Consider the following 26,296-nt stretch of genomic DNA (forward strand, 5'->3'; position numbering starts at 1 on the left):
TTGATTTGGTAGGAAGTTGCTCATATACTGTGGTGATGGGCAGCAAAATAAAACCTAAAGATAGATAAATATTACAAACTATATGTGGATTTGCTAACCTACACATTATTCAAATATCAAGCCACAGTGCCACCTGCTGGTCAGATAGCTGTATATTCCAAAAGGTTTTTTTGTTATACTATCTATGGATGCTATAACTCAGATAACAAAAGCACAGTTTATGGTTTCCTAATTTTTCTCAGATTCTCTGTTTGTAATAGATGAAAAAGTATTCACTAATATTTTAAAAAATCAGTCTTTGGTTTTGATAACAGGCAAGAATTTGTGTTTAACAGGTGAGAGGAATGACATGTGCCTCATGTGTACATAAAATAGAATCCACCCTTATGAAGACTAAAGGTGTATTATACAGCTCAGTGGCTCTTGCAACCAACAAAGCACACATTAAATATGATCCTGAGATTGTTGGTCCTCGAGATATTATACAAACAGTAGAGGTAAGTGCTTACGTGGTATTAAACTGTTTCATTGGGCCACTGAAAATCTTATAGAATATCCAATATGCTTCCCAGAGTTCTAAACCCTGGAATACAAGAACTCTTGGTATGTAATGGTTGTGGAACAGAGGTTTATCAACACCAAAATCCTGTCCCCTTTCTCTTCCACCCACTCTTCTCACCATCCGTGTAGAGAAGTCAACATAAAGAACAGGTGTTCTGGCAGTCAGGGAAACTCCATATGTCAGCAGAACAGTACTCCTTGGTGACCTTGTCCATGCCCTGCAAGGAAAGGCTGGAAGAGCATTTTAGAACAAGTTGAAGCCTAAGTCTGAGAGCTATTTCTGAGGTACCTTTTGACATAGAAAGTGAAAGAATGACCTTATAAATGTGCTAATGAAGCTAGTTGAATGCATGGCCTGCTCTACCAGATAACCTACAAATATCTCTATACAGCACAAGATGTCTTAAAAAAAGTAGAAATAAGTTTACATTGCCCGCATAAGTGTGTTCCAGTTGTCTGTGCCAGTGGGCAAATTCCTTTTTCTAGATGGCAGGGAATGGCTTTTGTGTACTGTGGAGCAGTTAACACGTTCATGGTATAAATTGTATAACTATAATATCACAGGTGATATTTACTTGCCTGGACAAAGAAATACAGTTGAAGGTGTTTTCTCCTTGTGCAGTATTGATGACTACCTGCAAATCAAGATGAAAGTGTATCTTTTGTGATATGTATGGTAAAATCAAATCCTTGCTACATTTCTATTCTAGGATTTAGGTTTTGATACTTCTTTAGTCAAGAAGGACAGATCTGCTAGCCATCTAGACCACAAACAGGAAATAAGGCAGTAAGTATTACTCAGTCTGTTTTAAATTCTACTTAAATGTTCATTGATTCTTCTTATAAAATTTGAGGCTGTTTTTGAACCAGTAGTGTAGTTTTCACAAATTACTTTGTTGATCTCTACAGACATTGTAGCTAAAATGCTATTATCTGTGTCATGATTAATTATCTGTTACTTGTGAAACAAGTCAGATTTTCATAATTTTTTTCCCTTATCTAAGGTGGAAAAGATCTTTTCTTGTGAGTCTGGTTTTCTGCATTCCTGTAATGGCGCTGATGATTTACATGATGATTATGGACAGTCACTTCTCAGGTGTTCACCATCATCGCAACATGAGCAAGGAGGAAATGGAGGCCTATCACTCTTCTATGTTCTTGGAGCGTCAGGTCCTGCCAGGATTGTCTGTAATGAATTTTCTGTCTTTTTTATTGTGTGTCCCTGTTCAGGTAAATAAAAACATGGTGACTTTCAGTTTGCTGTCATTAGAAATTCACAAATAGAAATTGTCTTTTTATAAAGGAACGTTAAAAAAAATTAAGCACAAAAGATCACTTTGTGAATGCTTTCATTGAAATCAGTGGGTATTTTAACTTCAGTGAGAGCAGGATTGGATCCATCATCTTCTATATTTTAGCATTGTAATTATTAGTTTTTTTTTAATTTGAGCTCCCTTGATTTGCGGTAGACTTATTAGATGTTTGTTCTTCATATCAATTGAAATATTAATATTTAAACTTTTTTAACCTGAACTTTAAAAAAGGATGCACGGAAAAGAACCCTGCACCTTTCACTTTCAATAAAGTAGCTTTAGAGCAGTAATTTTTGCCTTTGTATTTTCAAATGAGTAAAGTACAGTTGTGGTTGTTGTTGTTACAGTTATTTGGGGGCTGGTACTTCTACATTCAAGCATACAAAGCACTGAAGCATAAAACTGCTAACATGGATGTGCTCATTGTTTTGGCAACCACCATTGCATTTGTCTACTCCTTCGTTATTCTTCTAGTTGCAATGGTTGAAAAAGCAAAAGTGAATCCTGTGACTTTCTTCGACACACCTCCTATGCTATTTGTGTTCATTGCATTGGGCCGGTGGTTAGAACATATGGCAAAGGTAAAGCAAAATAAAAGTACCTGCTCATGTGGTTGACATGAAATAAAATACTATAAAATGTTTGAGACAGGTTGCACTAGAAAGCATGAAAGATTAACTTTTTAGTGAGATACAGAGGCAATACTTAGCAAGCAAAATCGCAGCTTGTAAGAAAACAGAAGCAAGACTGAACTTTATATTTTTATAAATATTTGATGTAAAGTGTTACATCTACAAATTGCAGGAAATTACATGTGTGTAGTTATAGGGTGTGCATGTTTTAAAATGAAATTACATGGGAAAGTGTTATCCTGATTGCTTATCATTTGTTCATGTTGCAAAACGGTTTTCAGAATTCCTGAAAATCATTTAAAATGTCAAATTTATTTTTTCTAGTCAGTTCGCAAGAAGTGTTTGTTTTAAAGGGTGAATTGTATTGCATGTAGCTGTTTAGCCTGTGATTTATTTTTTGTTGATAGCGTGATCAAAGGGAAATGTGTCAATTCATATTCTAGGGTAAAACATCGGAAGCCCTTTCAAGACTAATTTCACTACAAGCTACAGAAGCAACTCTCGTTAACCTAGGACCAGACAACATTCTTTTGAGGTATTTTGCTTTGTCCTTCCTTTCTTTTCTTTGTTTTTGAACTAATACTTTTACCTTGCTGAAGATGTGCACAACAAATAACTTGTTCAACTTAAGAGAATTTGCCAGATGTAACATTAAAATGTAATAAAATTGATACCATTCTGATATCCCATAGTGGAACCTTGCTAATTTGCACTTTGAAATTGAACGGATTTTCTGAATTGGCAAGTACACAAATAATAAATAATAAAAAAGTATAAAGCATCACAAAATGCCCTTTGTCAATTAGCAATGTATGAATTGGTGAGATTCTGCTGTATATAATCCTGAAAAGTGCTTTTTGACTTGGTAACATCACTAACCATGTTTTATTAAATGTACTATACTCCCTTCTCAGTGAAGATCAGGTTGACGTTGAACTGGTTCAACGGGGTGATGTTGTCAAAGTAGTTCCAGGAGGCAAATTCCCAGTTGATGGCTATGTTATTGAAGGACAGTCTATGGTAGATGAGTCCCTCATCACAGGTAAGCTGTTTGCTTTTAAAAAAAATTTAAAATATTTCTTTGCATCAAATACTTATGAACAAGGGAGATTAAAGTTCACTATTTTGCTTGTATGTTTTCTAATTGTATGTTAGGACTAGAGAGCAGTAGGAAAAATAACACTGTCAAAATCAGAATTTGCCAGCCTAATGTCTGCTGTTGGCCTTTATGTAGGTGAAGCAATGCCTGTGACTAAAAAACCTGGCAGTACAGTTATTGCAGGTTCTATTAATCAGAATGGGTCACTGCTGATCTCTGCAACTCACGTCGGAGCTGATACAACTCTCTCTCAGATTGTCAAACTTGTGGAGGAGGCACAAACCTCAAAGGTACTTTTTCTGAATAGTGGCATTCATTTAAACTATTAGTTTCTGCCTCTTCATTTAGGCCTCTATTCAGCAAATCGCATAAAGCTTAGAGTCTTTTAAACCTCAGTATAAGTCTTAAAATCAAGACACCAAGCAATGTCCACATATCAATCAGAGAAACTTTGAACTCAAAACTTCAAAGTTCTGAGTCTCTTAATTCTCTAAAGTCATGTCAAAATGTCAAAACTATTGAGAGACTATCTAGGTTTTATTAGAAGTATATGTTGAATATGCTGAGATACTCTGTTTACACTAGTGCTTAAAAGCATGGAAGAGAGTATCATGTGATTAGAATTTATGTTTTTGTATTTTCTCTTCCGTAGGCTCCAATCCAGCAATTTGCAGATAAACTTAGTGGCTATTTTGTTCCTTTTATTGTGGCTGTCTCTGTGGTTACCCTTTTTGCTTGGATTGTAATTGGGTTTGTCAGTTTTGAAGTTGTGGAAATATATTTTCATGTAAGTGACTCTCTTAAATCACTTTCTTAAATGTTGTTAAATAATAGGTGTAACAGAAGACTGTTTGACTGCAACAGTTCCATCCTAGAATATCCTCACAGTCATTTGTCTAGTATGTTGTTCACATGCTGGAATGTTTTTCTATATTTTTGCTTATGAAAGGAAAAGTGCAAAGTCATATAGCACATGATAGTTAACTAAGTCTTTACAAAATATTTAAAACTACTTGGAAAGCAGCTATCTTAGCCCTGGTCTACACTGTGTGTGTGTGGGGTGGGGTGGGTCAACCCAGAATATGCAACTTCAGCTATGCAAATAGCGTAGCTGAAGTCGGCGCATCTTAGGTTAACTTACCTGGCCGTGAGGATGGCAGTGAGTTGACCACTGCCACTTCCCCGTCGACTCCGCCTCTCACGAGCTGGAGTTCTGGAGTCCAAGGGGAGCACGTTTGGGGATCGATTTATCGCGTCTAGACGAGACACAATAAATCTATCCCCGATAGATCGATCACTACCCGCCGATCCGGCAGGTCGTGAAGGCCTGCCCTTATTAGTACTACTTAGCAATGGCTCTGTCTGATACAAATTAGGACTGAAAGTGTCAGCTTCTCTACTAAAAAGACTCAGAAATGGGAACTTTATTTTGAAAAAGTATCGAACTTACAAACCTGAAAGAGTTCAATGATTAACAAAAATATCTTGTTTTTAAAAATATTTTAATTGGTTAACTTAATTATTAAACTAATTATTAACTTTTTAAAACAAACAAAGCAATAACTTGACATTACAAAAACCCTGAACCTTCCAAATTTCCTTTCCTTTGGGAAAGATGATCTCTTCAATATAGGTCCCAGTTCTGCATCAGGATCTGCTGGCACAGCCCCATGGAGAATCCAGCTTGAAATCAATAGACTTTACACACTGGTGGATCTCAGTATAGGACTGGGGCCCTAATTTGCACCATCAGACAGTTAAGATGGCAGTTTCTTGCTTGATTATTTTTTCTGACAGAGGATGCAGATGAAGAGTCTAGTGGAGAATGTTTATAGGCCATTAATCACCATCTGTAGTGATTAGAGTATTGTTTATTATGGTACAGTTTCAGGGAGTCTCATGGCTTATATTCTTTAGTTTGAGAAAATAAATAGAATGAGGCAGGTGTCTTATGGGTAAAATATAGCATGTGATATGTATATGCAATATAGGACAGAATAAGGTTGCGTGGGCAATCAGAATTCTGGTACTTCCTAACTTTCGAGTGCTTTACTTTTCAACTTTAACATTCTTCAAACATAGATTTTTTTTTTTATGTAATTACAAATATGCCTTTGTGACTAAGAAAATGTATAGTTGACTACATGGTTTACAGTGTTCCTTACTCTGTTACTAAAATGTGTTTCTGCGTCCACAGGGTTACAATAAAAGCATTTCCAAAACCGAAGTAGTAATCCGCTTTGCTTTCCAAGCCGCCATCACAGTTTTGTGCATTGCCTGTCCTTGTTCATTGGGATTAGCAACCCCAACAGCTGTGATGGTGGGTACTGGGGTAGGAGCTCAGAATGGCATATTGATCAAAGGTGGAGAACCACTAGAGATGGCTCATAAGGTAAAAAATGTTATTTATTTTTCCAAGGCTTTAATTTATAGTAGGACTCTACATGCCAGTATTCTGCATTTGTTTCCAAACACAGAAGTTATCACTGCATGTTGTCTGTAAGTGGCTAGGTAGTAACTTTGGACAGTAACTTTGCATCTGAATGATTCTGCAATAAGACCTTTATGCAACAATGCAGTTTTCTGTTTTGCTGCAGGTAAAGGTGGTGGTATTTGATAAAACAGGAACCATTACCCATGGAATTCCAGTAGTGATGCAGGTGAAGATTCTAGTGGAGGATAACCAGATGCCACGTAATAAGATTTTGGCAATAGTTGGGACTGCCGAGGGTAACAGTGAGCACCCTCTGGGGACAGCAATAACAAAATACTGCAAGAAGGTATGGTACTGAGATTCTTTTAGATGGGCAGAATATTTTGCAGTGATAGAGATCCTCTCCTATAGAGCTTTGTCTCAATATTGTGTGTGCGTCTGTGAATAACCTTGCACTGACTAGAAAGTGGTTGGCTTATTGAAGTGGCCTTTTACTTGGAGAGTTCTGAAAGTTGAAAATGATGAAGGCATGAGAGTGATTTGGTACTGTTTACACTGGAGCCTGACACTTAAACTTGTGTTTTGATGATTGCATTTTATCTGCTTATGTTCTAGATTTGGGTTTGGGTGTAATTTACTGTCAGCACGCTTATAAATGCAACTGGTTCTGTATTTTTCAGAAAATGTTTGACCTTTTCTCTTAGGAACTGGACTCAGAAACCCTTGGAACCTGTACAGATTTTCAGGTAGTAGCAGGCTGTGGCATTAGCTGTAAAGTCACCAATATTGAAGCATTGCTGTACAGGAGGAATGAGAAGGTTGAAGAAAATAATATTAAGAATATGACACTCATAAGAGTTGATGAGAACATTGAGGAGTCAATGCAACCTGCCTTGATTATTGATGCCAAATTGCCAAGTAAGCTGACACATGCATTTAAAATAAAATTTGTGCCAAGAATGATGATCTGGTTTTGTCTGACTTTTGTTGAGGATGCTGGGGGAAGAGGCTGCCATGGGTCACTAACCTTTCCCCTCTGGAGAACTGGGTCTGCAACCTCCTGGAGGTACGAAGGAGTTGCTCTTTACTTAATTAAATAGCTATGTATTTTATTCATCTGTGGAATGGGGTCATTGATGCTTCCATATCTCAAGGCACGTGGGCTAAAAGGAGCTCTATTAAAGTGGGACACAGAGATTTTAAAGTTCTGTGGTAAAGGTAATTCGTGTCAGAGCTGGAAATAGAACATGGGAGTCTGCTCCCACTGCCCTTCTGTGTTCTCTTTAAAACTGTGCTTCTTCCCAGATGATTACTACCCAAAATCTTCATGTAACTTACGCTCTTGACCAGTCTTTGCTCAAAAAAGGCTCAGCTCATGGCTTTCATGTGTATTAGTTGTCCCATGTTACAACTGTAGGTCCAAGTAAATGCTATCAGCCTCCTATTGCAGAACAGTTAATTCATTTACTTATCAAAAAAACAGGAAAAGAAACGTTTGTGGGCTGGGTAAGAAGAAAACAGTTCCTAAGCATTATTTAGATTTTGGGTAATGATGCTACTAGTCTGTCTGACCAAATGTATCCACATGATTGTAGGATTGTATTTTCTTTCTTCAGCTACTTTGAATCATCAAAAGTATTCTGTTCTCATTGGAAACCGGGAATGGATGAATAGAAATGGCCTCCTTCTTAAAAGCGATATTGATAATGCCATGATTGAACACGAATGTAGAGGTTGCACTGCAGTCCTTGTAGCTGTTGACGGTAAGATCGTTGTCCCTTTTCTGTGGTGTTGGATTTGACTTGTGAGCATTTAAATAGAAAGTGATGAGGGAAACAATTGACCTTGAAACTATTAATAATTAATAATAATTAATAATACCTTGCTCTTGTATTGAATCATGTGACCACAAATGAGTCTCTAGCTTTCAACTTTTTGTAACGTTTTGAAAGATAGAGCCTCGTCCATTTCTCCTTTACTGCACGGATGTTTGGGCACACTACAAGGACTTTTAAGGGTTAGGAGACTAATAAAGAAGGAGAGAGAATCCTTTGGGCTCTGAGAGGGTCTTCTAGGACCCACTGCCTGCTAAAGGTGGGGAAAAGAACTTTAATAGGAACACGTTCATTTTCATGCTGTCTGTATTAGGAGTGCTGTGTGGCTTGATAGCTATTGCTGATACAGTGAAACCTGAAGCTGAATTGGCAGTCCACATTTTGAAGACTATGGGTTTAGAAGTTGTTCTAATGACTGGAGACAACAGTAAAACAGCGAGATATATTGCCTCTGAGGTAAATTGCTGAATATCTAATTGACTTACAATTTTCTTCATGGTATTCTCCCTACCCCCCCCAATGAACTCTGTTATGCTCTACTCCAAGGGGAGGGAATATCTCATTTCATATTTTAGTGTGTTCCCCCCCACCCCCCACACTCATACATAGCAAAATTGGTTGAAGGTGAAAAGTGCCAACAGTGTAAAAAAAAATCCAAAATGTTAGTAACTAGTACAGAAACACTTGTAGGTTTTTTATAAGCAGCTATAACTCTGACTTCAGTGTATTGCACTTCTTACATCGGATTTGGACCAGGACTTTTCGCCTGATGATGTCCCTTTTAACCCTCATAGTGCATAATAAAATCAGTTTATTATTGAATGATCCTCAAGCAATTATCTATGTAAGTATCTCTACTTAAATTGCTGGCATGAAAATACATTGATCATTGGAGAAAGATTACTCTTCTAGATCTCCTTGGTTTCTTTGAGTTGTTATAGCAATTAGTGTCTTCTCAGCAGTCTGTAAATTCTCTGCTAAAAGGGTGAATTAGGACTGTTTCCTGCTTTATATCTTCCTATTAACTTTTTAAATTTCAGCTTTTTTAATAGAATTGGTCTCCCTTTGCTAATCCAGTAATCACAATTACTACTTTTCTTGCTAAAATCAAGTCACATCCCTAAAATAGACTAGGCTCTCCCTTGTGCCAGTGACCTCATTGGGGAAATGATAAAATAGTGTGGCAGTGGGGGGGGAAGTCTCCAGTGTGGTATGTTACTTAAAGTGAAATTGGATTGTGTTTTGTTCACTCAGAGGGATACTGTCTGCTCCTCACCAGAGAGAACAGAAAGCATATAAATTCAGAGACAGAATCTTGGACAGCACATGGAAAAGTTGTAATATGGTTTTATTCTTTCTCTTCCTTTAGGTTGGCATCACCAAAGTGTTTGCTGAGGTTCTTCCCTCGCACAAGGTAGCCAAAGTGAAACAGTTACAAGAGGATGGCAAGCGGGTAGCAATGGTGGGAGATGGTATCAATGATTCCCCCGCTCTTGCCATGGCTAATGTTGGAATTGCAATTGGCACAGGCACTGATGTAGCCATTGAGGCAGCAGATGTGGTTTTAATTAGGGTGAGTAATGGAACTAAGCTTGTTTCGTTAAAGAAAAATGGGTGGGGCCATGCCAGAGGCAGTGAAGTGAAAGCTGTTGTTTGGGACCTGTGCTCAGTCCCTCACTCCAACACTGGCCTGACTGGGGCAACTGCAGAGATGATGTGCTCCATCCCTACAGACCAATGGAATTGGAGCAGGGAGGAAACTATGTTTCTCTGACTCCTAAAGGTGTGATGTTCATTGGCTCTGGAAGGAAGCTGCAGCCAGCTTTCTTTTGCTGGATGTATTGTGGCAACAGTGCCAAGTTTGAGGATGGGTAAAGGAGGGGGAATGAGGGTGACCTTTGGGGAAGGAATGGAACATTGAAAATTAAACTTTATTTTGGTAGGACGCTATAACACCTAGATCACACCTAGAACATCTGTTGATCACATCTTCCTGCGTGCTAAGTTGCACTTAATAATGAATTTTCACAGCCTGATTATAAATGCCTGAAAAACAGAGTTTGATAGGAACCCTGACAAATGACTGTATCAACACTAACGTTGCTGTAAACATATTTATTTGTTTTGCATCAGTGCCCAGGGACTCTAAACACTTATTGTGCTGGGCACTGTACAAACATAAAATAGAGGAAGGCCTGACAATCTAAACACATCTATTAGAGAGACACTTGCATCTTTTAGAAATGCTCAGTGCACAGTATTTAGCTTTGAAAACAGTAATATGATAACATTTCATATGTGACATTAGTTTTCTTTGACTTTTCCTATAAACACTTTAATTTGCAGAACGATTTGTTGGATGTGGTGGCAAGTATAGATTTATCAAGGAAGACAGTCAGAACAATCCGGTTCAACTTTGTCTTTGCTCTAATTTATAATCTCGTGGGAATTCCTGTTGCTGCTGGTACGTGAGTGTTCTGTTGTAGTACTGACATTGTGCTTTATTAATAGATAATTGCAGTGGGTTTTTTTTTCCCATAAAATGGTACCCATCGTTCTTGTCTGTGAGTGATTATCAATACAAGTTCTTTACCTTTAAAGAGATGGTGGTGGAGTAGCAGGGAGCTATCCCCTATTATGATTAATATAGATATGGTCTGTACATCGACATATATTTAAGAGAAACGTTTTGTTGAATGGGGCGTGAAAACCCATGGTTTTGACTTCATGAAGAGAACCATTTACTGCAGGGAAAATAAGCTATGCCTACACTTGAACTTTCTGTTGTATTTTAACACATGCTAGATAACCCATTTTAGCTAATACAGCTGTAAATTTTAGTATAGAAATGACAAAATGATTATTCCTACCTGTGTTTCTGTTTTGCGTACACTAGAACTTAGTCATGTTTGTTAACGTTAAAATGCACTAAAACTTCATGTATAGTCGTCCATAGGGACACTTGCTTGGTTGTATACAGTGCATTAAAGGTACTGTATAAGGATTATTCTGTTCTTATATGGTTTTTCTGGAATCAGTGCTGGTTTCTTTCCTAGGTGTCTTTCTGCCATTTGGTATCGTTTTGCAGCCATGGATGGGCTCTGCTGCAATGGCTGCCTCTTCTGTTTCCGTTGTGTGTTCTTCTCTGTTGCTAAAGCTGTAAGTGAAAAATTCTGTATTTATTTTGATTTGCAGTCATAGGTCTCTTAGTTTAGAGGCAGAGGGGTCTAGTGAACTGAGCACAGGATGAAGAGTTAGAGATTTCTAAACTCTAATCCTAACTCTGGAATTCAGGCAAGTCCATCTTTAGTCGTGGCTGTCTTCAGGGTGGTCACCTTCTCAATACAATTCCTTCTTGGTTTCTTTTTTGTCCGTTTTGCTTCATCGGTGTAGCCAGTTGATCCAAAATATGTCAGGCAGTTTTGTTAAACATGTGAGTTTGAACTGCAACCACGCCAGGTGTACATGATGGGAGCTATAAAAATCAGTAGTGCACTTAGTATGTAATAACTCTTGTCACTGAAAATCTGTGGGAAGTTTTGTTGCCATGCTGGCTTTTCTACAGATTCTGTGGCTATGATGCAACACAGCTGGGAACACCACACCTGCCGGCATTGAGGACTTAACAGTATGAAGTACTGCAATAAACAGTACCCTGTTAAATGTTATGGCTTGTGTTATTTCTTACCCCTCAGCCAACTTCAATGGAGAGCTGTGGTAGATGTGATACCATATAGTGTGTGAACCAGCGAGTGCAGGCGTCAAAGGGCCATGGGTAGAAAAGGCGATGATTTCCTAACCATAGTAGAACACTGACGCATGCCTCTTCCATTAACAAAACCTGTAGATGTTGTTTACCAGGATGTACCTTGGAATTTTAATACCCAGTCAAGCAGTTAAATATAAGAAGTGGTACGAATCTGTTTTGCTCTCCCCTTCTGTTTATTGTTTTAAAATAAAGCTCTCATTTGGTATTCGAATCAACCAAAAGATGAGAAATTAGACGTTTTTAACACTGCACTATGTATTCAAATTATGAATGGCAGTGGGTATTAACTGTACTGATTTGTACATGAGCATCTGCAGTACAGTTTCTTTCCACATCGGGTTGTCTCTATTCACAGTTACTGCCAACTAATTTATACTGGATTTTTTTTCCTTAGCTACAAGAAACCAAGTTATGAGAAATATGAGCCCCGTGCCCATGGCAATATGAGACAGAAGAGTCGTTCGGAAATATGTGTCCATGTTGGAATTGATGATACTGGGACAGCTTCTCCCAAACTGAGCCTAATGGATCAAATCATCAGTTATAGTAGAGCCTCACTAAATTCCCTGTTCTCAGATAAACGCTCCCTCAACAGCATTGTTCTCGGTGAACCAGATAAGCACTCACTCCTAGTGGGAGATTTCAGAGAGGAAGAAGACACAGCATTATGAAAGGCTCTTGAAAAGATACAATTGGCTAGAATTCTGTACGCACTGATAAGTTCCAGAGGTCTGACTTATTTTAAGGATTTTCCTCTTATCTTCTCTAGGTATTAATTGCCCAATTGTACAGGAAAGAGAAAATTTTTTCATGTTTTAAACACTGAAGCTGGTGCATTTATTTGCAGTGACCTTCCAGTATTTTTTACCAGACACAGCAAAGAAAGAAAGGGCAGTGGTGGCTGGAGCCTGCAGGTGAAGCCAGGTAATGTAGCTAAGAAGCTAGTAATGTCACACTATTTTTCTAGAAGATGCTGAAATACAATTAAGAGAAAACACAGGGGAACCAGAAATGGAGTAGAGGACTGACCAACAGGCAACTGGGGACAGTTTCTTGATGTTTAGCGTGGCTGATATGTTTGCTGTATCAAAGATGTTGATGACCACAGCTATAAACTCTAAAAGTGCTCTTCATTTGCAAATGGATGTGCCTTATTGCATAACTTTTGGGATTTCTCTCATGTATAACTTATTCCATACAAGAAATTGTCCTGCAAAAGCTTAGAATGTTTTTTTTGTTTGTTTTTGTTTTTAAACCAAACCCCTTGCCATCTCTTCTCCCTTGATCTGGATCCTGGTCACATACAGAGAGAGAGAACTGAGGGAGCTTTGGTTTATTTCCCTCCATCTTCTCCCCGCTAAACTTCTTTCCTTTCTCTGTATATCTGTGTCCCAATACACTCCTGTGACTGAGATTGTCTGCTAGAAAGCACATTAAGTACACACAGAATGGGTTGATATGTCTTGCCTCTCCCAGCCTCTGCTAGCTCAGAAAACACACCACCTGCGATTTCTCCCATGCTCTTCTGAGGAAGTAATAGAGTATGCTACTACCTGAATTGTTTATTTTTAAAAAGCCTGTTAGCATTCAGTGGAGTTATTATTAGTTACCAGCACCTGCCAATTCCCTTTAAATGAATTGCGGTGATTCATACTGATGTTACAAGGTCCACCATTGTAATCTTTACAATTACGCCTTCACACTTAAGTAATGTTACCACACAGTGTTTGCTCCATTTACTACCTACTGAGCTAATGTCAATTGCTTGTAAAGATGTTAATAGTGTACCAGAGCCCTGAACCAAAACCTGGGTTCCCAACCACATCAATTTGGGACTATCCAGATCCAGACTATGTGAATTGGGCCCACCTTCACTTGTTATAATACTGAATTCTCAAAATTAGATTTTTGATCGCTAATCATAAATATTAAAAATGAAATTTCTCACTGAGAAAGCAACTAAGTGTTTATCAACCATTTACCTCCCTGGAATATTGGCTAATCTGCAAATCTTATTCTTGAAATCCTTTGCTGAGAGAGCTATTTACCAGTTTACTAGGTAAATAATGATGAGGAACTATACCATGAAGTCTAATCCATGGTGTGAGAGTTTAATTCTCATTTGTGTTTTTCAGAGAGGTCAGTCCATCTGTCAGAGAATAGACACAGAGAACAATAAATCTTAGTGTTCTAGTTTTTAAATTGAGAATCAGTGGTTATGCACAGGTTATGTAAAATGTCAAAAGCAAATGTTTAATGTATAATTTTCACTACTGAAATGACTGTCGCTTCACAAGGGAAAATATCAAAGTCTGAAAACAGGAAGTTTTGTGCAGCAGAATACATTGTCCCTAGGGTGTGATGAGAGAGTATTTTACACATATCGTAATGCTGAATGCAGTATATAACTTTTTGTTGTTTCCACATTAAAGAGAAAATAAGGAGTAGGAAAACATCAAATTTCCATTCAGGAATTTGGTTTCATGAGATCACAAACTGATAAGATTTTAAGAAATATTTCAATCTAGATTATATTTGTCCTTTTTAGTGTCAGGAAACTTTAGTTTATGCTATAGTAAAGCCATTCTATTAAGTGGTATTCTCAGTCTTGAACAACACAGCTATTTCTGATTAGTGGATGAATTGTTATGTAGAAACCAATAAAATATTGCCATGCAGCATTTATTGCTTTAAGATCACATACGTTGCTTCCATGATTCCAGTTTTGTTTTTCACCTACCCTCATTTTCAGAGGCTCTTTCTGGCAAGACTCAGCAGGTGCAATGGGGAGTATTCTGCCTGATTTGTTTTCTCAAGGAGGAATTTTACATGGCAGCAGCCTGTTTCTTTATACAAAAGAACTGGTTTTGAATTACGCTAGTAATTGGTCATCTTCTGTCTGATCTTGCAACAAATACAATTGGGCCCTGTCCTACTCAAAAATGGGAATTTTGCCACTCACTTATGTGGGAGCAGGAACAGGTTCATAATCCTATGCTTATCACATCTGTTGCATGGGAAAAAATATCAAAATTAAGACTTTTACTTCAGGAATCAAGAATGGTCACTTGGGACAAATCCTGGTTTTAAACTCTTGGTTGGTAGTTAGCAAACATACGGTAATGAGAACAATTTATTACTCAGTGTTTAAGATGAATAGATGTGGTTAAATCTGCAAGTTTTCCTTGTATGAAAGTCCCTCTTTAATTATTTCTGTATCATTAAAACCAGTATTTGATCCAGTTACTGCGCACGCACAGTGGTATCCAATAACAAGGAGCCTCTTATTTTAATCAGGTGACTGAAAATTTGTTTTGCACTTGAATGAATATACACTGCATTGACATACTCTGTATTGTACATCTGGTCCAGAAAATCTGAGTGTCTTTTTGAAAACAGGGTTTTTTCCTGGTAAATGTCGGTATAGGAACTTGCTGACATTTTAGAATGTTTATGTTGATGCTTTGTGAATAAAATATTTCATGCTGTGCTTGAAGTTAAAAAACCAAAATGTTTTCCAGTTTGAATGTACAGTGCAGGTGAAGTAGCATAAAAGGTAAAATGTTTGAATGTTGTACCAATAAAATAAAAACCAGCAGGATCTTATTAAAGGGAAAAAGGCAAAATACCACATTTATTGTGAATACAGAAAGAATCATAGTAAGCAGTTAGTTATAGCTATAACATTCCATTCAATCTCATATTTATTCTCACATTCATTCATACAAACACACACACACACACAGGTTCTGCAAGGTTGTTATCATAGTTACCAGCCTTAGAGTTGCTCATGCCAAGTCACTGGCCAGGTGGCCTGGACATGAGGAGGGAGCAGGGCCTTGTCAGATGCTCATCTGATGCTCCTGGAAGTTGGTTTGCAGAATCAGACCCCAAAGTTCTCACTTTTTAGAGTCTATTTTTATAGGAATTTCTTCCTATGCCAGTCTATGGGAATTGCTTCATCATGCTGTTGCTGAATCAATCAGCAGATAGCACATTCCTGATGGCTCCAAGATGTTATCTTGTTCTTTGGTTCTCCCATCCTTGAGGCTGTTGGGTGGATTCCAGTCTGCCCTCCGGGGGGGGGGGGGGTCGTCTGGTTATTTCCACTTGACGCCTTCTTCAGCCGATGGACACTGGATTCTTAGGCTGGCACCTCCCTGATCATTCAGTTAGTATCCACACCAAGCATCCATCCACATACATCCTCTATCTCTATTTTAATGACAATTGTTAATACAACAAAAGGGTGGGGAGTCTCTGGGTGCTGTTTCTGTTGTTAGAGTATTGTTTTGAGTCTCTCTCTCTGTGAACTGCTTTGAGAACAGACTCTGTCTTAGAATGTACTAACACAGTTAGCAGCTTGCAAGTTTCACACATAGAGGGAGAGAAACAGTACCAAAAACCAAGAGACCTCTTAATTAGTAATACCCTGGAATTTGAACTATGGGGAATCAAACTCATTTGTGATTTTAATACAGAACTTCTTTAATATGATCCAACATAATCCCCCTTTTGACACTAAGATTTATAATCGTCAGTGTCACTTTCTATGTAGCCTATTCAAGAGAAGGTACTGTGAGGCAATTTGAGTTTGTGATTCCAATTCTTGCCACATACATGATCCTAGTGATGTATCTTTACTACAAGGTTCTGGGGCAACAGGCAAGGTGAGGCACACCCACTTTTGAGGAGTCCATTCGGTACAACCTCTAGTGTCCAATAGCTTCCCTCCCTCCCCAGCTCACTGGCTCAAGGTCCAGGGTAGCCAAAAGGATCCCATGTGTAATATGGGGAGTGGGTTAACCTTCAATACCTTTGCCTCCAGGAACTGTTAGTGTGCAATTTTGACAACAATTTCTCCCATTAACAAGTCTGGTTTACAATACTGGAAACATATTGCATCCATTCATATTGATAAGTGTCAAACAATGATCTCTTTCTTTGTTTTAACAAATGCACCAAACCCTTAATATTTCCCAATATGACCCAGAACATTTTGTGTTCCAAAGTAGCTAGTGCAAGTATCTGCATTTCAGTGCATCCCATAGCTATGGCTGTGTAGTTTCCTATTTCTAATATATTTTTTTTCTTATGGATAAGCCATGTGGTAGTATTAAGCCATTACTAAAGATTCCATTGGCCTTTTAGGTTACCCAGACCAATTTGGACCAAGTCTACATTGGCATGTACTTGTTTTTGTATCAGGCTGTCCTGTAGCTGGGACAGAAAGCTTAATTTATTTTTAAGTTCCTGCAGGTCTTCAGTATTTTTTTTTTTTAAACACACAACAGTGCTAGCAACAACACAAAACACAAGACAAAACATAGAACACAGAACACAGAACACAATTTCTATTGTGACAGTAGATTCATGGTATTGGGTTGCTTTTCAGCTGGCATCAGCTTTTCCTGATTTTCTGAAAGACAAAAAGAACATGTTTCTACCCCTTTTGGGGTGGCAGATTATTGCTTAAAATATTTCTTTTACAAATACCCTTGCTGATTGCAGGCAAAACAGAGAAATTGCCCCCATATTTTCCTGTTTTTGTTCTATAGGCAGGCCAGGTTTCAAAGGCTTTTATCTTTTAAGGGTTATGGGGAAATTATCCCACTGTTTAGTCATTAAATCCCTGAGTTTTCCTTCTTATACAGCAGACCAAGTTTATAATGTTTTTTCTGCTGTGTTAAGCTTTAAGTTTTATTTACAGGTAATAACTGAGAAGCATCATTACCATACGACCTTAAAGGATTTTTCCAAAAATCATACACACTATACGTTGTTACAGGGATACTTATTATCATTAAATTTATTAAAATTATCTTGTTATCCCATGACTTTTATTTAGACAATTTGTTTGCTGACTAGGTATGTCCTTTATCTGCAGCTCCTTTGTGCTGCTAGTTCTTTCCTTCCTTTATCATTTAGGTAATTTGCATTTTCACAGAAACTTCCTGCTTTTGGATTTAAAGCCATCAGCAGCTCAGAGACTCTATCTTAAAAGGGACACAATCAACTTTCACCAGAGTTTTGATTACTTTTAACTTCTGCTTCCAAAACACACAGCAATCTGAAAAAGAAAACCCAACCTATTGTGGCTCCCTTTGGAGCCCTAATAGCATTTTAATTAAGTAGCATGGTATGTTTGCATTTCTTTTGCCCCTTCTACAATATATCCTGCACATGTTCTGGGGCAAATGCACATTCCTTCCATAGTTTAACTTCTATAACATTATCCAGATCCATTTTTACATAAGGTGTCACTATTTCTTTTTTTGCTTACAGAGTTTTCATGTACCTTTATCAAAGTGACAGTCTGATTACTCAGAGCCATTTTAAGACTCAGTGTTTCTAACATTGCTTCTTTTTGTTTTGTGCACCTCACCCCTGCTGTTGCTTCAGAGAGGCACTGTCTTTTTTTAATTTTTTTTTTTACTACAACTCTCATTTGCTATTTTGTTACAAAAACAAACAAACAAAAAACAAACAAAAAGAATCCAAAAATTTTTTTTTTTATATTCTCCTGATTTTGACTGCCCTGCTGCAGCCACAACTTAAAAACATTTTAAATTTTGTAAAGCATTGAGTTACCTTTTAAGGTTTAAATGCCAAATCCCAAAGCCAAACAACACTAATTACCTGTGTCTAGCAAAAAGGTCTGTCAGTTTTGCAACTTTGAATTAAAGAGTCAAATGGATTTTTAGTGGCATTATTTAAAACAAAAACAAAACTAACTGGTCCTTAGAACTTTACATATTTACACACACACAGACAGATACATACACATTTCCTTTTCCTTAACATCCCTTCCACACTGCTCTGTTTTTTACATCTTACATTCCCTTTATACATTTGAGGCAGTTAAGTTCCAATAGAACCCTCTTATGTTCTTTTAGCAAATTTGACTAAATTGTCCAGTCAAATGATTTTAATCAGATAGTTTATTTTTGCCTGGCTAATTTACAGACATTCCTTTGGAAAAGGGCCCATTTTTCTTTCAGAATGGCTGCAAAGAAACCAAGAATGCTCTAACACTTTTCCTTTTTAACATTTTCGGTTAAAAGTTGGTTGGGTGAAATACAAAGTTTAACTGCTTAATTCCCTCCAGCCTCTGCAGAGTTAACTTTTTTTTTTTTTTTTTTACTCTCTTTTCTCTTTGTAATTATGCCTGGTGGTGCCGTACATAGGACTTTCTCCCCCTTTACCTGCCTCCCTCCAGCCTTTGCAGAGTTAACTTTTTCACTCTTTTTGTATTCCTGGAGTGCCTCTTTCACTATTTTCAGCTGGCTTTGGATATTTGTAGCCAGCACCTTCCAATTGTCTGCTCCCTTTTCCATTTGTGCCTTTTCCTCTTTACATGAAGACAAGCGGAGGGAAGAATCCGTACATGCCTCCCACAACAACCAAATTGCTGCTGCATCTCTTTTGGCAGCACTAGAAGGTTTGTATATGAGGATATACTGAGCCAATCTATCCTCTAGGTCCGAAATAGTGCAGACATCAGCTAGGCCTTGTTTAGTCCAAGGACTGTGCCCAAATTTTTGAAGGATTTGTTTAAAAGGTGTAATTTCTTTAACAAAAGGTGAGGTTGGAGTTCCTTCTGACTCCATTCCTCCCTCTAGTACTGGCTTACCCTGTTTTCTTTTAAACATCTTAACATGGATATTTCAATCTCTTTGTCACTGCTGGTATTACTTAGCAAGTGACACAGCCTAGATTCTGAAATCATAGCTTAATCTATGCGTTTTTCCCCTGCTACCTTCCCGGAGGCCAGCAGGTCCGGTTAACCTGTTTCTCCCTGCTACCTTCTCGGAGGCCAGCAGGTCCGGTTAACCTGTTCTTCCCTGCTACCTTCTCGGAGGCCAGCAGGTCCCCTGCTACCTTCTCGGAGGCCAGCAGGTCCCCTGCTACCTTCTCGGAGGCCAGCAGGTCTGGTTTAATCTGTTTTCCCTACTACCTTCTCGGAGGCCAGCAGGTCCCCTGCTACCTTCTCGGAGGCCAGCAGGTCTGGTTTAATCTGTTTTTCCTGCTACCTTCTCGGAGGCCAGCAGGTCCCCTGCTACCTTCTCGGAGGCCAGCAGGTCTGGTTTAATCTGTTTTCCCTACTACCTTCTCGGAGGCCAGCAGGTCTGGTTTAATCTGTTTTTCCTGCTACCTTCTCGGAGGCCAGCAGGTCCCCTGCTACCTTCTCGGAGGCCAGCAGGTCTGGTTTAATTTGTTTTCCCTACTACCTTCTCGGAGGCCAGCAGGTCTCCTGCTACCTTCTCGGAGGCCAGCAGGTCTGGTTTAATCTGTTTTTCCTGCTACCTTCTCGGAGGCCAGCAGGTCCCCTGCTACCTTCTCGGAGGCCAGCAGGTCTGGTTTAATCTGTTTTTCCTGCTACCTTTTCGGAGGCCAGCAGATCCCCTGCTACCTTCTCGGAGGCCAGCAGGTCTGGTTAACATAATAGAAATGCCTAGCTCACTAGAGCTGGCGGTGTGCACACCAATATTTACAATAACTGAGGTTTTTTACCAATATTCCCCCTTTCGCAATTCTCCACCAAAATGTTGTACCAATAAAATAAAAACCAGCAGGATCTTATTAAAGGGAAAAAGGCAAAATACCACATTTATTGTGAATACAGAAAGAATCATAGTAAGCAGTTAGTTATAGCTATAACATTCCATTCAATCTCATATTTATTCTCACATTCATTCATACAAACACACACACACACACAGGTTCTGCAAGGTTGTTATCATAGTTACCAGCCTAAGAGTTGCTCATGCCAAGTCACTGGCCAGGTGGCCTGGACATGAGGAGGGAGCAGGGCCTTGTCAGATGCTCATCTGATGCTCCTGGAAGTTGGTTTGCAGAATCAGACCCCAAAGTTCTCACTTTTTAGAGTCTATTTTTATAGGAATTTCTTCCTATGCCAGTCTATGGGAATTGCTTCATCATGCTGTTGCTGAATCAATCAGCAGATAGCACATTCCTGATGGCTCCAAGATGTTATCTTGTTCTTTGGTTCTCCCATCCTTGAGGCTGTTGGGTGGATTCCAGTCTGCCCTCCGGGGGGGGGGGGGTCGTCTGGTTATTTCCACTTGACGCCTTCTTCAGCCGATGGACACTGGATTCTTAGGCTGGCACCTCCCTGATCATTCAGTTAGTATCCACACCAAGCATCCATCCACATACATCCTCTATCTCTATTTTAATGACAATTGTTAATACAACAAAAGGGTGGGGAGTCTCTGGGTGCTGTTTCTGTTGTTAGAGTATTGTTTTGAGTCTCTCTCTCTGTGAACTGCTTTGAGAACAGACTCTGTCTTAGAATGTACTAACACAGTTAGCAGCTTGCAAGTTTCACACATAGAGGGAGAGAAACAGTACCAAAAACCAAGAGACCTCTTAATTAGTAATACCCTGGAATTTGAACTATGGGGAATCAAACTCATTTGTGATTTTAATACAGAACTTCTTTAATATGATCCAACATGAACACATGTAAATGTGATAATTTTTTTCTGTAAATATACTTTACTCCTGTCTATGGACATCTTGAAATCCTGTGATTATGTGTCATCAAAACCATTTTAAAATATTCAGTTACAAATGAAACTATGCATCAAACTAGTTTATTTATTATTATTATTTCCTGTACTGTCATTAGATAGATGTAAGACCTCTGGTTTATTTAAAAAAACAAAACAAAGCCCTGAAAATAATCATTGTCTGAAATTTTACACTGGATTTACCAGTAAACTTTTACAAATGATACAGGCATGCCTCTTATTACATGTAATCAATTTGATACCAAAAGGAGCTGTAAGACCAACAAAATCAGAACAGAAGCAGGGCAATGTTTAATTACATGAGCCAATAAGAATATTTTGTTTTCTGGCCAAGAAACCAGAAGTTCCAAGTAAATATTTTTAACTTTAGAGGAATCTTTTTTTATTAAGTTTGGTATCAGAAAAGGAACGGTGAACAATTCTGTGAAATACTAATTTTAGTACTGTTCTGTCTGTTTAAATTTACACCTATAAGTATGTAATATTACACTATAATTCTGTCAAGATTGTGCCTTCAACTTTGTAATTATAATGTTGTCAAAATGTAATGTTCAGTGCCTGTTTTTTAAAGTGCTTTCCAGAATTCCATTCTAATACTCCTTTTGTGAAGCTGTATTGTCGTGCTTCACTATGAAGCTTAAAATGTATGGCTTTTAGAAAGGATTCTTTTTCACCTAAGTAGAGTTGCTTTGCAGCATATTTAAATAGTCACATGTAGTGGGTGGGCATTATGGAACCATCTGTCTGGCACCACATGCTGTTTCAACCTTGCTCCCCCTTTCCAATTTCATGGATGACCCTCTTATTTGGGAATGTGATTTACTGTGAATTGGGATTTTTTTGTCAGCTCTGCCATTGGTCTGCTACAATATATGATCTTTGGCAAGTAATTTCACTTTTCTGCCTCAATTGGTCCAGCTATAAAATGGGCTGGGATGCTGTGGGCATGGTCAATTAATGTTGGTTATGCACACTTTGAGATCTGTGGGTAAAAGGTATCAGATGGTATTATTGCAGAATGGAACCTTTCATTTATGTAGTCACTCCATATCCAAAATAAACTGCTAACTAGCATAAAGTTGTACTTGAAGCATCCTAAACAGAGAAGAAATTTAACCTGAGGGCCCCGTGTGAGGTCATGGCACCCTTTGTTCTGACCAGAGTTTAAGTCTAAGTCCTAGATCTCTGCAGATACTGTGCGTGGCCAGAATGATTGCTGCAATAATTCAAAGGGCTCAGAATGGAAGATGCAAGGACACAAAAATGACAGGCAGTGGGGTGGGGGCGTTGCTGTTGAGTTCACTGGCTAATCTGTTGACTTCCACAGTATAATCTCCCAAACACAACATTTAAAATAAAAACAATAGTAGAACTGCCTCTAACATTTTGCTGTCTGCAAAATACATCTCTCCACCAAAGCAATTCTCTTACCAGCATGTTTGCTGAGGCTTCTTTCTGTTCCCCTTCCTGTGATTTCTTTTCCAGCATCATGCACACTTTATCCCTGTCTCTATGAATGTATAAGTAAAGGCATTCTTGGCTGTGAAGTATTTTTGTCTTTTGTGAAAAAGTCACAGTTGTTTAATAAGTCCTCTCTGTCACTCTCAGGCTCTGATTCTGAACAGATCTACATAGGTGCTTAACTTATGCATGGTAAGGTCCCATTGATTTTGTTGGGACTGCTTACAGTATAGAAAGTTAAGTGTGTGTGTAAGGCTATGTCTACTCTGCACTTTCGTCAGTAAACTTTTGTCAAAAAGTTTTGTTAACAAAAAGTGTCAGCGTGGGCAGCACTTTGTTGACGGGAGCGCTACCGCCTCTCGTTGCGGGTGGTTTTATTTTGTCAGCAGGCAAGCTCTCTCCTGCTGACAAAGAACGGCTACGCTGCACACCTTACAGGGGCATGGCTGTAAGGTGTGCGTGTAGACATAGCCTATGTCTTTGCAGGGTTGAGTCCTTAGCTTTCCTTTGAAAAAAACATTAGCATGGGAATCCTGCAAACAGGTCTGCAGGTGCAGATCCCCATTGAAAGTAATGGGGTGCCACACACATAGGTCTGGGAATTTTAGTGCACGGATGAGACCTATGTTTCTAGCCATTGTGGTGGTGAATTTAGGGGCTTGTTTACGCACAAACTGAAACCAAAATAGCAAGATTTGTTTTAATTCACACCTTTAGCTATTTTGGTGCAAGTCTGTGTGTGGACACACTTATTTCAGATTGAGTGTCCTATTTTGTTGAGGTCTATTATTTTTTACCAATTTAAATTAAAGTAGAACATTCTTATTCCAAAAGAAGTGTCCACATAGATTTGCACCAAATTATCTAAAGGTGGGGACTAAAACCAATTTTTAGTTCATTTTGTGTGTGTGTGTACAAATCCTAATCTTTCAAATATGAACTAAGGAGTAACCCCTGGAGGTCTAGTGGTTTGGAGTAACCTAGTAAGATGAATTTGGTCAGAGAGGTGTGTTCATCTCTTCATCTTCATTTGAAACACTGAAAGACAGAATAGGTAAGATTATGTGGTAGTAGGATCTAAAGAGAAGAGGCCAGCAGCACTGTGACCACTGTGGATTGCTGTTTATAGAAGAGGAGTAAGAGAAAAAGCAAGAACTCTTTGCTGTTAACAAGAATGCTGGGAGCTGCCTGAAAGCCACCAGAAGAGAACTGCCTAGTCTATCTGTCTACTTATATGGCTGTTTTGACTGAGCGTTTCCCCCTCCGTAATGGATTTCATCCTCACAACTAGAGTTGGACAAATGACTCTTTACATTTGCTTGCATTTGTGAAAAATCAGAAAATAAATCCCATTCCTCCTGTAACAGAACCAAAAATTCTAAAAAAAAATTCACCAAATTAAAAAAGTTGTCAAAAACTTAATTGCAAACAGCCATTTTGTTCAACCTGAAAAGAACTGTTTCATTTTGATTCTTCACACTTTTTTACCATAAAAGCAAAGAAATTCTAGAAATGTAGGATTGGAAGGGATCTTAAGAGTACATCTAGTCCAGCCCCCTGCACTGAGGCAGGACCATGTAAACCTAGATCATCCCTGACAGTGTTTGTCCAACCTGTTCTTAAAAATCTCCAATGATAGGGATTCCACGGCCTGCCTTAGAAGCCTTATAGTTCTTCTTTCATATGGCTTGGGTAGGTAGCAACAACTACAAATTTATATCTAAGTTTGATAGCCAGCACATTGCTGCAGCAGTGACCTGGTGAATGTCCTTCAGGCCCCGTCAAAAGAACAAAGGGGACATTCAGATACGATGTGCTCTATCGTTTGTGCCTGGTGACCACAGTTTGCATACAGGTGTTTGCCTCATTTTCTGTTTAAAGAGGGTTTGTCTACGTCTCCCATGAGATGTCCTGATGTGATTCGATCTGCACCAGTCTTTCCGACATAAATCAAAACCCAGTGGTTCCTCAACAGGATCAATGATAAGTGGTTTGTTTTGAGTGGTCGAAGTGCTCCATGTGACTCTCCATTGAGCCTCAGCAGCAAAGTTGGGCGTAAGGATCTTGATACGGTTCCATAGAGGGTTGCAGGATTTTAATCTCGTCTTTGGTGGGTTCTGCAGGTCATGATGCATTGGGATCCTCGTATTTGCATTGACATGATTAAGAAAGCGAGATGTCTGAGCAGCTCTTCTAATCTGTGGAGGTTGGATGTGCGATAGGAGCGGGAGCCAGTCAACTGGAGTAGATTTGAGTGTCCCTGACACTATGTGCATAGCATTATTGAATTGAGTGTCAAGGAGTTTAGTGTGACTTCTGTGAGACCACACTGGTGCACAATATTCAGCTGCAGAATATACCAAGGCAGTTGTTGCGGTTCGTAAGGTCCATGGACTGGAGCCCCATGATGTTCCGGCCAATTTTCTGATAAGCACGACACGAAACTTCACCTTATTGTGGGTGTTCTTGAGGTGCTGTCTAAAGATCAAACTCCAGTGTAACGCCAAGATACTTTGAATTAGCTTCTTGGCTGATGCTTTCACCACAGAGCTGCACATAGAATCCTAGAATATCAGGGTCGGAAGGGACCTCAGGAGGTCATCTAGTCCAACCCCCTGCTCAAAGCAGGACCAATCCCCAATTTTTTCCCCAGATCCGTAAATGGTCCCCTCAAGGATTGAACTCACAACCCTGGGTTTAGCAGGCCAATGCTCAAACCACTGAGATAACCCTCCCCCATAAAACACCTCTCCACCTGCCACCCCACTGGCCATGCCCCTCCACTAGCTGCCCACCAATATGTCTTCAGGTCCCCTCTGCTTAACACAGGTCTCAGTGATCTCAGTTCTTAGTAGGGGAGCCTCACTCCTGGTGCATCTGGATAGTCTTCTTGCATCAGAACCACTAGCCCAGAGTAGGTCTAATGCATAGACCCAAATATCAGCAATTTCAGCTCTGTAGCATATAACAAGACTCTTACTTGAGTTTGATATCAAGTTTGATATTAGCCATTTTATAGTTCAGATGGAAAGCAGTTACCACGTTTGGGGTTTTTTTGGATTAGGCCTACGTTTCCAGCATTGGAAATAATCAGCCATAGTGCTAAGATATTGGGTTAGGGTGCAACCGATGGTATGAAGGCTTGGCAATATGATCCGCATACATGAATTTTCTTGAGTCCATTGCTGGTATATAGCCTTATAGTCAGGTGAGATAATAGGAAAAAATGTTCTAAATCTCTCTTGTTGTAGATTAAGCCCATTCTTGTCCTACCTTCAGTGGACATGGGAGAACAATTGATCACAGTCCTCTTTTAACAGCCCTTAACATATTTGAAGACTGTTATCAGGTTCCTCCCCACCCCACCCCCATCATCTTTTCTGAAGACTAAATATGCCCAGGTTTTTTTTTAATCTTTCCTCCTAGATCAGGTTTTTTAAACCTTTTATCATTTTTGTTGCACTCCTCTGGACTCTCTCCAATTTGTTCACAGCTTTCTTGAATTGTCGCAACCATAATTTGGACACTACTTCAGCTAGCGTCTCACCAGAGCCAAGTGAAGTGGGACAGTTATCTCCCTTGTCTTAGGCCTGGTCTACACTGGGGGGAAGGGGGGATCGATCTAAGATACGCAA

At 39.0% G+C, this 26,296-nt stretch overlaps 1 protein-coding gene across 4 annotated transcripts in view; it reads left to right on the forward strand.

Moving 5' to 3' along the window:
- ATP7A (ATPase copper transporting alpha) overlaps positions 1-17,192 on the forward strand; it is a 60,899-nt gene extending 43,707 nt beyond the window's left edge. For all 4 annotated transcript variants that reach the window (XM_084639811.1, XM_084639814.1, XM_084639812.1 and 1 more), the window contains exons 7-23: positions 336-497; positions 1,272-1,348; positions 1,566-1,791; positions 2,222-2,455; positions 2,950-3,041; positions 3,421-3,548; positions 3,741-3,895; positions 4,258-4,392; positions 5,803-5,997; positions 6,203-6,385; positions 6,744-6,957; positions 7,656-7,802; positions 8,188-8,330; positions 9,244-9,447; positions 10,221-10,338; positions 10,931-11,033; positions 12,038-17,192. In XM_084639811.1, the coding sequence (XP_084495937.1) occupies positions 336-497; positions 1,272-1,348; positions 1,566-1,791; positions 2,222-2,455; positions 2,950-3,041; positions 3,421-3,548; positions 3,741-3,895; positions 4,258-4,392; positions 5,803-5,997; positions 6,203-6,385; positions 6,744-6,957; positions 7,656-7,802; positions 8,188-8,330; positions 9,244-9,447; positions 10,221-10,338; positions 10,931-11,033; positions 12,038-12,314 (2,793 nt within the window). In that variant the 3' untranslated portion in view covers positions 12,315-17,192. The remainder of the gene's footprint in view (positions 1-335; positions 498-1,271; positions 1,349-1,565; positions 1,792-2,221; positions 2,456-2,949; positions 3,042-3,420; positions 3,549-3,740; positions 3,896-4,257; positions 4,393-5,802; positions 5,998-6,202; positions 6,386-6,743; positions 6,958-7,655; positions 7,803-8,187; positions 8,331-9,243; positions 9,448-10,220; positions 10,339-10,930; positions 11,034-12,037) is intronic.
- Positions 17,193-26,296: the final 9,104 nt, after the last annotated feature.

Source organism: Lepidochelys olivacea, assembly GCF_965140295.1.
Source record: "Lepidochelys olivacea isolate rLepOli2 genome assembly, chromosome: 9".
NCBI classification, from domain to species: domain Eukaryota; kingdom Metazoa; phylum Chordata; order Testudines; family Cheloniidae; genus Lepidochelys; species Lepidochelys olivacea.